The sequence below is a fragment of the Adiantum capillus-veneris genome, chromosome 8 (genome assembly GCF_014529385.1).
Source record: "Adiantum capillus-veneris isolate H3 chromosome 8, ASM1452938v2, whole genome shotgun sequence".
In the NCBI taxonomy this organism is placed as follows: Eukaryota; Viridiplantae; Streptophyta; class Polypodiopsida; order Polypodiales; family Pteridaceae; genus Adiantum; species Adiantum capillus-veneris.
The window spans coordinates 2,121,644-2,134,062 of record NC_140938.1 but is presented as its reverse complement, the minus strand read 5'-3'; the positions used below and the strand labels follow the sequence as shown (position 1 = coordinate 2,134,062).

The 12,419-nt window shown below is 40.2% G+C and overlaps 1 protein-coding gene across 1 annotated transcript; it reads right to left on the bottom strand.

The window, feature by feature from the left end:
* Positions 1 to 5,339: 5,339 nt before the first annotated feature.
* LOC147451563 (uncharacterized) lies at positions 5,340 to 6,986 on the bottom strand. The gene is made up of 4 exons (XM_086518766.1): positions 6,848 to 6,986; positions 6,581 to 6,705; positions 6,132 to 6,333; positions 5,340 to 6,000 (listed from the first exon to the last, which is right to left on the bottom strand). The coding sequence occupies exons 1-4, from the start codon at positions 6,945 to 6,947 to the stop codon at positions 5,642 to 5,644; spliced, it is 786 nt and encodes a 261-aa protein (XP_086374892.1). The 5' UTR covers positions 6,948 to 6,986; the 3' UTR covers positions 5,340 to 5,641.
* Between the last annotated feature and the right edge of the window lie 5,433 nt (positions 6,987 to 12,419).

Below are 12,419 nucleotides of genomic sequence, written 5' to 3'. Positions count from 1 at the left end.
TGATCCACGTTTTTGATGATGTGGCCACACCTCTTTACTCCCTTCACTTTCAAAAAGCTAAAGAGAGAAGGTGACCTCTTAGGTCCACATCCTACATGTGTCTAAAAAAAAGGCTAGAAAAGCCTACTCAAAACTAGCTTCTTGAATGCCCTTGTCCCCTTAACCCTACACACCATTAGCCTTAATCCCTAAAAATTAGGACTCCTTACAAGGCCCATGCAAGGTTCATATTTCTCCTAATGCTTGATGGGATTCTCACACTATGCACTCCAGAAGGCTCTACTATTTTCACACCATATCACCATCGTGCTCATGCCATACACCATATGGCATCTCCATCGACACATGAGGAGAGTTACCTTAAGTATGCATTCCATGAATAAATGGCCGCACCCAAGGGTCATCAACTTCAAAAAATTTGTCCACGATATACCGTGATTTGTATTTGTATGATGTTCTACTTTTTATTTCATTGTGCATCAATTGAGGTTCTATCTCGTGTGCTCTCTCATCTCATTGCTAAAGGGATTGCTAGCCCATGTGCATGTGCATGTGCATGTGCGTGCAAGGAAGAGGGAAGGAGAATAAAAAAAGAGAGGAATTGGGGGAAACACACAGCAGTATATAAATCTGCTTGTGTCTCTTTTTCATATGTAAAAGAGATATAGAGGGCTGGAGTGTATGTAGAAAGAGGAGAGTTCTCGCAGGTCACGGTCATGGCCTTTACCCAACAATCGCCCACTTGCCCGTATCCAAGCAGTAACCCACTTGGTACAATGGGATCTAGCAACAATCACCTCTCTTACACATGAGCATCACACCAACCATGCAAATTCTCACTTTCAAGACCAAGGCGGACCGAATCAAACTCCTTGAGCAATCAAGGCTTCTCAAGGATACTAAAATTTGGTTTGTAGAAGATCTCACACCCGCCCTACTCAAACAAAAAAAGGCATAACTCCAAAAGATGCGAGAAGCACGCACAGCAGGAAAATGGGCAGTCTATCGAGGAGGTAAAGCCATTATCCAGTTGGTCTTATCTAAGCTCAATGCTCGCTGCCAAAAATGGCCTATTTTTTGCCTCCAGTGGCATAGTGGTGTGCCCACACGCAGGGACACCATTTTGAAGCCTTGATGTGAAGTAGTGGCAATTATGCTACTTTTTGAGTCCCATATGGTATTTCCCTAAGTTTGAGGTGGTATTAAACACCTAAAAGGTGTTTTTCACAATATCGAAGCTGGTTTTCAATTTTCCAAGTGTGACCACCATTATCGAGGGCCACCACCAACCATTCAAAGCCACTAAACCTCACAGAAATGGACCATTTTTGGCAGCGTGTAAACACGCCCTTACCTACGCCAAAACAACACTCTACATGGTGGGTTTTGAGCCATGTGCTTAGGCTCCCATGTCTAGCTATGGACAAGCTTGATTAAGTGCTAATAAATCTCGCTAATCACAACCTCCTTCACACCGATAAAGGGGGGAGATCTCTACATACAAAGGGCCTCTCACACACAATCAGACGCTCACTCACACTTGTTCTATCTCGGATCCCTCTCTATGCTTGCTCTATCTATCACGTTGCTTTCATCATGCACACTCTCTATTATCTACTAGCACCCACGGTCTCTTGGTGGGATTCTCATAGTATGCACACAAGAAGGTTCTATTATTTGCACACCATATCACCATCGTGCTCATGTCATGCACCATATGGTGTCTCCTTCAACACATGAAAAGAATTACCTTCTTATAAATGTATTCCATGAATAAATGACCACACCCAAGGGTCACCTACTTCAAAAGTTTCTTGAATGATAAGTGTGTTTTTGGATGTGTCTGATGGTCTTCTTGTTATTTAGTGGTGCATCATTTGAGGCGCTATCTCTCGCGCTCTCCCATATCATTGCTTTCATTTTAGGATAGGAGTGTGGTTGTCTCTCTCCCTCTATCTCTATGTGTTTGTGACCTCTCTCTCTCTCTCCATATGTAGTTGGCATTCAATTTGATATCACAGCATCATCAAGTCACGTGTTCCACATTTTCCATCATGATATGTGTATGCTACACTATCTATCACATCATTTTCTCGCATTCTAACCACAAGACTGTTACATGGTGCCCCTATGTCGTTCGCTATTGATGAGGTGTTTGGGTAGTAGCCTAATGTGGAGGCTACTAGTCTCATTTTACATCCCTCAAATGGGTAATGAATGACATTCTGTATGAAGCTAAGCAAAATAAATTTTTGATGATATAAATCAAATTTGTACATTTTGATAAAGTTGAGCATAAGAACTGAGGGAACTTAAAACAATGAGCACCATGATTATAAGTATTTATTTTACAAAACAAACATAGATTATTAGTAGTAAATAATTTGTAGTTTATGTCATGCTTAATCCATTGGTCATATACACAAAAAAAATTTGGTTTAGGCAGTGTACAAATTTTTCCTAGTATAGATTTGTCAATTTAGGCAACCCCAACTTTTTCCTAGTATAGATTTGTCAATTTAGGCAACCCCAACTTTACAATGCAGATTCTTCGGTTTAGGCAGCATGTCCTTCGTGAATATCTTCTAGTTTATGCAGTACAACTTTGGCACCAATTTGATGGTTTAGGTAGCACTAGTGGAATTTGTCGATAATTTAGGCAATGCAACATCATTGTAGATACAGCGCTTTAAGTACCATACCAAATTGGTGTTGATTTGGCAATTTAAGCAACACCAATTAAAAAATCATACTACATGTGGTTGACCTCCACTGCTATTAGTATGATTTTGTATACTTGAGTGTATTACAAAAATGACATTGTTATGATATTAATGCATCTTGGTTATAAGGAGATGATTGAGACCTTTTACATAAGGATATAATGCATTCTACTTATTCTAGTGGTGCGGCTTACTAAAATATCTCATACGTGAATGACTTAATACATCATCAAATATGTTTTAAGCTTGTAAGATTTTTTTGATTTATTATATTCAATTTATGTAAGTTTTAACCCTTATTTTTTGCAAATGACTTGCCGGCTAATAACATAGCAATTGAAAACTAATAATATTTTTAATGGGGGGTATGTTATGCTATTTACTTATGGTACACCAACATATATTTACTACAATGATTAACATGTGGAAAGAAATCTCTATTATCAGATTATTTCTCAACATATGACGGATGATGTTAGATGCACATGGATAAGATTCTATTATTAGCGACAGAGCATGTGGAAAGCAATCTCTATAATTATATTATTTCTCAACATATAATGGATGATGTTAGATGCAAGCGGATAAGACTCTATTATTAGTAACAGAATCACCTCTATATATAAACTCTCTCTCTCTCTCTCTCTCTCTCTCTCTCTCTCTCTCTCTCTCTCTCTCTCTCTCTCTCTCTCTGTCTCTGTGTGTGTGTGTGTGTGTGTGTGTGTGTGTGTGTGTGTGTTTTTGTAAATCTTCTAAAATTAAATGCTCACAGAGAGACCCATGTGGGACGGAGTATCTTGGCGTGAGTGTTTATTAACATGTGGAAAGCAATCTCTATGATCAGATTATTTCTCAACATATAGTGGATGATATAAATTGCACGTGGATAAGACTCTATTATTCGTAACAGGGACACCTCTATATATAAACTCTCTCTCTCTCTCTCTCTCTCTCTCTCTCTCTCTCTCTCTCTCTCTCTCTCTCTCTCTCTCTCTCTCTCTATATATATATATATATATATATATATATATATATAATTTTTTATTTTTATTTTTTATTTTGTAACTCATCTTAAATTAATAAATAGGCTCACAGGGGTTCATATAGAGATCGATGTCAAATGGAATAGCTTGGTCTAAGTGTTTGTGCCACTCTTCTCCTCTGTCTCCTCTCCTCTTGCTTACATGCATGTGTAACACTCCAATCTAAGAGATGCGCATGCTACAATTCCCTTTGCTCTCTTTCTCACTCTGATAGTGTACTGTGATGGTAATCAAGTATAGATGATTTTTAGGTGTGCATATTTGGTTTCTCTTTTGTATGCATTTCATTCATGTTTTCCAAGGCTGCCACTACAAAAAAGATAAAGTGTATCTGTGACGGCAATGCATTTGCTAAAAAAATATTTGACAAAATATCAATAGTGTTAAAATTTGGCTTTGAAATGCCTTCAAAATAGCTTGTAGTTGGTTGGAGCAAGTGTAAGTGGTTGGGAAAATATGGGTGTGCAGTAATAACAACATGATTACTGGTATAGTTATTTGGCTGCATTTTGGAAGTTGAGCTTGAGCTTGAGTAGGATCAATTATGCTAAACATAACCTTGAATTTTAATTATTTACTATATTGGGATTCATTAGTAGGTTTTCTACTATATATATCTTTACATGTGAGTCCACCGATTCTTAGAATAATAGTCTTCATCATGGGGCCATGGCAAGAAGAGAAGCATTATTCTCTCATAAAAGCAAATTGACGTGTGTTGTGGAGTGGTAGTGAAAGTGATATGAGATTGCTCGTCATGAATTAATTTCTTGTGTGTTAAATTCTTTTTAACCTACTCTGCTTAATCTTCTGAAGTAATACATGTTTTGGATGCCAGTTTTAATTGCTCTTTGATTCTTGCAATAAATGTGCTACCAAATTTTGTACCTTCTGAGCTCCAAAAAGGTTGCGACATTGTGGGCGATAAGGACATATTCTAAGTTTGAATTCACATTCCAAAATTTAGTACATTGGGGTTTCAATGGAGTATTCATGGGCCCTTTTATGGAAGTTTATTGAAATTTTCAATTTAACTTAATCCAGATTTGACCAAGCTTAGAAATATAGCCCTGAAAAAAACTTTTTTTCCTACAAAAATGAACCGAACCAATAAGTGGTCTAATGATTGCATTCAACCGTATGAGGAAGTAATGTAGTCTTAACTACGTGGAAGGTAATTTTAGGGTGTCATAGGTGTTCCACATTCCCGCAAATCACATATTTCTCTTTACTCAAAATATTAAACAGCATTTAGGCATGTTCACATATTTGCCAGTGCAAGTATTGCTACCTGTCCCTTGTATATGTGTGGGTTCCTCCATGCGGGCTTATGTAGGTGTGCCTTAAGAGTGAATGTGCCAAGGGTGTTGAAATAAAAGATGCCCTTAAATCTTAACAAAACTCCCAAAACATCTCTCGAGACATTAGATGATGATAGAACTAGGACTTTTAATGGCATTGTGGGCTCTTTTAGCATGAAAGAGTACATTATTTGTAGACTCAATTGCCACCTTTCTGAGCTTGTTGATTGATTTTATTTTATTTTTGGTCTAAAGAGACTTAAAGACAGATCTCTACTATAGAAAAGGATAAAATACTTGATAACTTGCAGCAATTCTTTCAAAAGTCGAGCAGAGGAATTGTTGAAATTTGAGGAAATACAAGGGTACTTTGGTAATATTCCAAGACAAAAACATTATTGGCATCCTTCAAGTAAACCTTCTAAAGAGTCAAGTCTTTGGATGGCAGAAGGAAAACAGTAGACATTCCTGATTCATAAGACAAGAAAGAAGCTATGGTGGCAACAAGCTAGGCATCAAACATTAAGCCTAAGCCAAATTACCGCGTTGCAGTTAAAAATATCGAAAGGCTACATCAGTCTACGTCTTCATCAGAATAAGGAGATGGACTTGGACTGATATTGTAGTCATAGTCACCAGAAAGAGGTGATGGTGCTAAATCAGGGCCACCATTACTGGGCTCAAAGGGATCCACACCTGGGTGGCGATCCCTTCCCATCCACCCATGTCGCCTATCACCACGTCCCCATCCATGGTCAGGATGATGACTGCGAGGAAATCCATCACCGTCGACCGGTCGGTAGTTCCGATCAGCGTTGTTCCCACCACTCGACATATACTGTGGAGGATGAGCGGACCCTTCAAAGACCTCATTCATGGACCTATGGGGGTTAGTCACATGCAAGCAGACATCGACATTTGATATAGAGCTACCTGAGCACAGCAACTTCTAACGTCAGACAATGGCATGATTTGTCGTGTGTGTGTGTGTGTGTGTGTGTGTGTGTGTGTGTGAGAGAGAGAGAGAGAGAGAGAGAGAGAGAGAGAGAGAGAGAGAGAGAGACCTGGGCCTTGATGTGAGAGCTGGGGAAGTAAGAGGTAGTGGAGATGGGGGCATGAGCGCGCGCAGCGGGGGGAGCAGAAGAATTGAGGATCGAAGGGGGGTTGCGAGAAGAGGCCCACCGTCATCCTCTTCAGCCCGCACGCCTCCATGCACTCCTCTGCTTCGATCCATCCTCCCTTCACCTTCGTCTCCACGCTCGATGTCTGCGCACATTACAACGCTCGCTCTCTCTCTCTCTCTCTCTCTCTCTCTCTCAATGCAATTCAAACCTCTCTCTCATGCTAGGCCTTTAAATTTGTACAAACAACATAGTAACACTTACAAAGCTTCATTCTATTCATCTTTGAGGGTGAGCAATGAGCATATCTATCTCTCTCTCTCTCTCTCTCTCTCTCTCTCTCTCTCTCTCTCTCTCTCTCTCTCTCTCTCTCTCTATTTCATCCAATGTACCTTACACTTGTACACCATTGGGTTGTCTCCATCCTTCTCTCCTTCTAGCATACATCGAGCTCCCATGGACGAGATTGAATAAGCACACCATTCCATTGGCAACTCTTCACATACGACATCAGCTTCTGCAAGATCAAAGACTATGAGTTTAGTTGTGAAATTGAGAGATTTAATCTGAGATCATTCCTAGTGATGCAAATTTGCAACTTATAAATAACAATGTCGCAAAAGATACTACTCAAGCCACTTCATGTAAGCAAGTTTTACCACACTTATGCGCGCTAGCACAAAGGATCGTGATCAAGAACCCATATCTCAAAGCAATCATGTCAATTTCTTTTCTCTTTGCAAGAGATGTTGCAGACATGGTTCTTTTCTTTCTTCAAGCTTCTCACACAAAGCCCTTGCTCATGCAAACAAACAATGAGGCAGTGTATTTATAGCGACGAGACAGACATGAAAGTCATATGTTGTATGGAGAGATTTGCATAATTCATGCATTGCTAGTAAAATTAAAGATATGGGACAACACAATCAACTCAATACATTGTGCCCACGTTTTCTTGCTTTTAGTGATTTTCCCAAAGTTTTTGACTTTGAAGTAAGCTTTTTTGTTTAAAATCTCTTAAAAGGTGCTAACAAGTGAGTTAAAGATCTCTAATCTCTCTAAAGTTGTATAAAGTGATACAAAATTTTAAATAGAGCTATGGACTGAGTGCCCAATTAGGGATATGAACCTCTTCTTACATTGGGACTTCCAGATAGCTTTTGACTAAAGATCAAAATAAACTTCTTAAGTATGGGGGTCGTCCTTCAACCAAATTGATAAACTCTTAGCTTCTAGAAAGGTACCTTTATTGTAGTTGTAACTTGTTCCCTTTCCTTAGGCTAAGGGAGTGAGGGGATTTTTATAGAACTTTGCCATCAATCAATCATGCATGATCTTGTCAACAATTGCCAAAGGAGGGACCGCACGCAACACTTGTTAAGTGAGGGATTTCTATAGAGCTTTCTATACTATTATAAAAGGGGGACTGCTGATTCCGGCCCCCTCCCTTGGACATGTGTCAGCTCTTACTCGCTTCGGCCAGGCTCTGATAATGCAGCCTGTAGCCCAAGGCGCTTAACGTGTTGAGAGAGAGAGAGAGAGAGAGAGAGAGAGAGAGAGAGAGAGAGATTGCGCTCAGGAGAGAGAGAGAGAGAGAGAGGCGACCGAAGGCCGCCAATCGTTTTAGTGCCATTAATTATGCTTGATCTTGTTAACACTCCTTAAGAGAGGAACATCACTCAGTGTACCACTTCGGGTAGACATCTCAAACAAACAAAGATTCAATTGAGCCTTGAAAAACATTAGCAGAAGATGAAAAGGTGCACTCCTCCCCTGCCACAATACAATGAGTGTGATTAATTCCTTTATAATTCCCTACATTTCATTTATCTCACCCAATTCAAAAATGGCCATGTGCAATTGGAAAGAATTTCTCAAACCCATTAAACGGTTTCTAATAGCACAAAATACACGACTCCATGGCAATGGGAGAAAGGGGAATGTGCGGCAAGACCTAAGGACCAAGGTCGCATCGATATCCTAGACCCAGTGATACATGCAATAGCCATCTGTGCCAAATTAGTAATCTTCTTAATGAAATCAAAGGCCGGATTGGGTGGTCATGGCTTGGGATATTTCTAAAAAAGTTGAGCTTTGCTCACAAGGAGGCCCTTGGAAGGAGACTAAAATGCAAGACAAATTGCTAGCATTAAGTTGGGTCTTTCTTAAGCTTGGAGGTTGCACGGAGGAGCTACTAAGATAAGGAGGAGCTACTAAGATAATGCACTAAAAGCAGCACCATCACTAGAATGGTGAGAATGGTGAGAGACCTTGAGATACTTCAAGTGCTCCATCTTACATTAGTCACATTGGCTCTCCAAGTTAGGAGGAGGATCCATTTATGCATTTTGGAGGAAATTGCTAGATAGGTTAATAACAAAGGGATCTCCAAGTTGGCTCATTTTTGGGACAACAACAACGGCTACTAGAAAAATATAGACAAGTTGGTGGTGCAATATGGGTTGAATCTAAATGAAAGGATTTTGATTAGTAGAGTCTCAAAAGGTATGTCCAATTGCCCGATTCCTGTCGTTGAGTTAGGTCTTCGAGAGAGCTTTATTTTTGGGCCGCCCTCCCTACCCCCCCTCCTCTTGCCGCCCATCTGTTGCCTCCTCTTCCCTTGCTCCTCCTCCTCAGCCTCCTCCTCCAACATCCTCCACCTCCTCTCCCTATTGCCTCCTCTATCCGCCCTCCCTTCCTCCATATCCCCCTCTGAATGCCTTCCCTTCCTCCATCTCCTCCTCTAGCAACCACACTCCCCTCCTCAAGATCCTCCTCTTCTCCCACTCCCTTCTTTCTCTCTCTTTTCCTATCACGCTATAACCCCTATCCCTTCCTCTCTCTCTCTCTCTCTCTCTCTCTCTCTCTCTCTCTCTCTCTCTCTCTCTCTCTCTCTCTCTCTCTCTCTCTCTCTCTCTCTCTCTCTCTGGGGGCAAATAGGGTCGTATTTACATTATATTATAGTTTTTGAAGAATGAGTTGGCATGGTGAATTGTGCCATGCCATTGCCCAACTCCTATCAGGTCTTTCAACATTCTAATTTAAGGACAATCCAAGGGAGTCCATATGAGTGTACATGAATCTGATCCATAGCTATAACATTTCGAGTAGCCCATATGAATGACAGGAATCAAACTCTAGATGATCGTAGATAGAACTCTCGGTGAGAGTCCTTGGAGAAAGTATATCCAAATGTGAGCCTAAACTTGGTAATCTGGATATCCCATGCACTCCTCCAATGGCTCACAGCGTCATCCCACCATCTTTGCACTTGAGAATAGTTCTAGAATAAATGCTTCAATGTCTCAACCTTCCCACATCTAGAGCATTTTCCCCCGCTATTCTTTTCTTTTGCCAAATTTCACCAATAGGCAATGCTCATGTGATAACCCTCCAAATACTTTTATGTTTGAACGACATCAATGAGTGCCATACCTATTGCAATTTTATGTTCCACCATGCATTGGTTTGTGGTGAGGCTCACATACTTGAGAATTTTATTCCAATTTGTGTGTCAGCAATAAAACTACATAAAAACCTTTGGTAGGTGACTTCCACCATTGTGTAGATGTGCGTAGTAGTTTCCAATCACTAACATTGAGACAACATGAGAGCTGATGATTAGTTGCATGTGCTTGTAGCATATTCCAAGGGATTTGAAGCCCAGGTCCCAATCAAAACCTGCATTTGGCAATCAAAAAAGAAACCAGATGAAAGGGCATAGGGAGATAGACATGCCAATAACCACCCAACCATACCTATATATAGGCCCTTGGCCCTCTGTCTTTTAGCTATATATAGCCCATGTACCACATGTGTATCCATCGGCCCTTGGCTAGGGCCTTGCCCTCCTATAGTCCTACCCTTGGCATGACATTACTCCCCCCTTGGAGAGGTGTTTTCGTCCGCGAGAACAAAAGTGGTAGGATCTTCATAAGAACACTAATGTTTTCCAGAGTGGTATCCTTCATGGATCCAAGTGTTTGTTTGACCAAAACACGGTACAGTAGGAGGTTCAATGAAATCAAGAATAACATCGTGGTTTTGCACATTGTTGTCCTTTTGGAACTATCTAGTGTGTAGAATCCATTTAGAATGCACATTTAGAATGTACATGAGCATGCTTAAACGAGTTATCACAACAAAGATGTACCTGAAAGAGTACCGTTTTTCACTTTTCGTGAAAGTAACTTGCTGACATAACTCATCAGCCAAGTGTAAGTCCTTGACTTGTTTTCAAATTTCATCAATTAACTACCCCACCATAACTAGTGTTCAAGGTTGAGAACCTGATTTAAACATGAAGAGACTAAACCTAATCGCAAACATGCTTTATCTGATGGTAAGCAAACTCCAAGTAGAGCAATAAATGGTTATTAATTGGATTGCTTGTTGCTAATGTACGCACTTTGCATATCCTTTAGCACAAGATTACACTTTGTAATTTGCCTATCTCCTTGGATAACTGAGAGAATTGAGGTGTATTTCCCCCACGGTTTACAGACAGTCTTCCCAGATGATTGGGAATCAACAATGTCCAGCATAACCATCGTGGTTAACTTGAAAAATCCACAAGCACCCAAACCGAGCCATGACCTCTATTGGTGATTAGTAGACCCAAAAGTAATCTCATAGAGATACTGCACACGTAGAGTGTGAAATGCTTCATAAGCAACAACTTGATGAATACGCATGCCATTCCAAATCAGCCTTTGCTAAACACTAGGGCCCATAACACCTAGTGTGCATGCATTTAGCAAAAAACAGATCCGAGCCTGTATATCCATGATCATCCTTGCCAATACTTATGGCAAATGTGATGCGCCTAGCACACATTAAAGAGGAATGTAAATAGTTCTGAAAAGAAACTAAATACTTTCAGTTGCAATCATTTGCAAGCCTTGCTGAAACGTCTGAACTCTAGTAGAAGGTGAAACAGTGATCACTTCTAGGTACAAACAATGAAAGTTTTTCATTAACAACTCATAGCCTTTCTATATGTAAAACAACCATCTGTAATGTTGTTTAGCAGCACTTGTACCATAATACGTCATTCTAAGTATCCGACAATTTCTGGCCACTGAAATTGCTCTTGATACGTCGTGCTGAAAATGGTCTAGAAACAGATAGGGACATCGTTGCAACACATAATTGAAATAGCGATGCCAGTGTCTGTCCCAGAGACTCATATTCTCCACATGTGAAATGTGTCTTAGTTAAGGATGTCTGAAAAAATATCCTTCAAGTACGAGATGTACTTGGATGTGGAGGTAATTGTAAACACGCATGCAACGTGTCAGAGAGACCCTCATTATCCATGCTCCACACTGGCTAAACCAAAATCCTTGAGTTCCTAGACCATGTTGCATCCCATGTGACAACATGTGCCAAATAAACTCTACAAGTGGATTTATAGCTGCATAACGTAGAAACTTATTTCAAGCACCACAACCCAAATTGCGTGGCTCTTACATGACCTTGTCATTTCGATGAAGAGCAAGAATTGTTTATGCATCCTACGTACAAAAATGAAACCAAAGAAACCAAACCAAAACAGATGCATACATGTAGTGGAGTGAAAAGTACCTGCCTAAATTTCCCACCTGCAAAGGCCTAGGAACTCTAATTGAAAATTAGTGAAATGCAAGAAGTATTGCACATGTAACCTTGGGTGCTAGCAGCCTTTGCAATCGAGACCCCTTGGTTTAAAGCAACATTGTCAAACCTCTTGGTTAAACGTTGCATAAAAACTGCCCAACGAGCAACCACAGCCCTTGGCCTTGTTCGTGACCCCCTTAGGTTTGCCTGTGGCATTTCATTAAATTTTAAGTTGAAATATTTTCACTACCCCTTGGCAGTTTGGGGACTTCTTTCCTTGAAAATTCAAGTGTTAAGGTTCCAAAAATTGACCATCAACCCATACTAAGTGATTTAGTAATCACTCGTTGGGTCGTACCCCAAAGGTGACTCATATAGGCACTCTTAGTGCTAATGTGAACTCCACTGAATTTGGAGTTGTAATCACAACTAAAAATCTTGTTCACACCAAAAAATCCATGATCTTGGTTTTTTGTGAATAGTCGTGTTGGCAAAAATGATGGCGTCATCTATACACCTTGGTAGAGATAATCCTTTACGAGTTTCACAACTCAACTTGACGTTCACACGTAAAGTGTGTAGCTTGAAAAGAATGCCCCACAATTTGCTAATGAGAAGACTCTTGCTTGTACA

Excerpts from the sequence above, each read along its gene's own strand:
- LOC147451563 (XM_086518766.1), bottom strand. The coding sequence starts at position 6,947 with ATGTCTGCAACATCTCTTGCAAAGAGAAAAGAAATTGACATGATTGCT. Across the intron at positions 6,706-6,847 it reads TGCTAGCGCGCATAAGTGTG|AAGCTGATGTCGTATGTGAA; the intron begins GTAAAACTTGCT and ends TTGATCTTGCAG. Across the intron at positions 6,001-6,131 it reads GCTCTCACATCAAGGCCCAG|GTAGCTCTATATCAAATGTC; the intron begins GTCTCTCTCTCT and ends TGCTGTGCTCAG.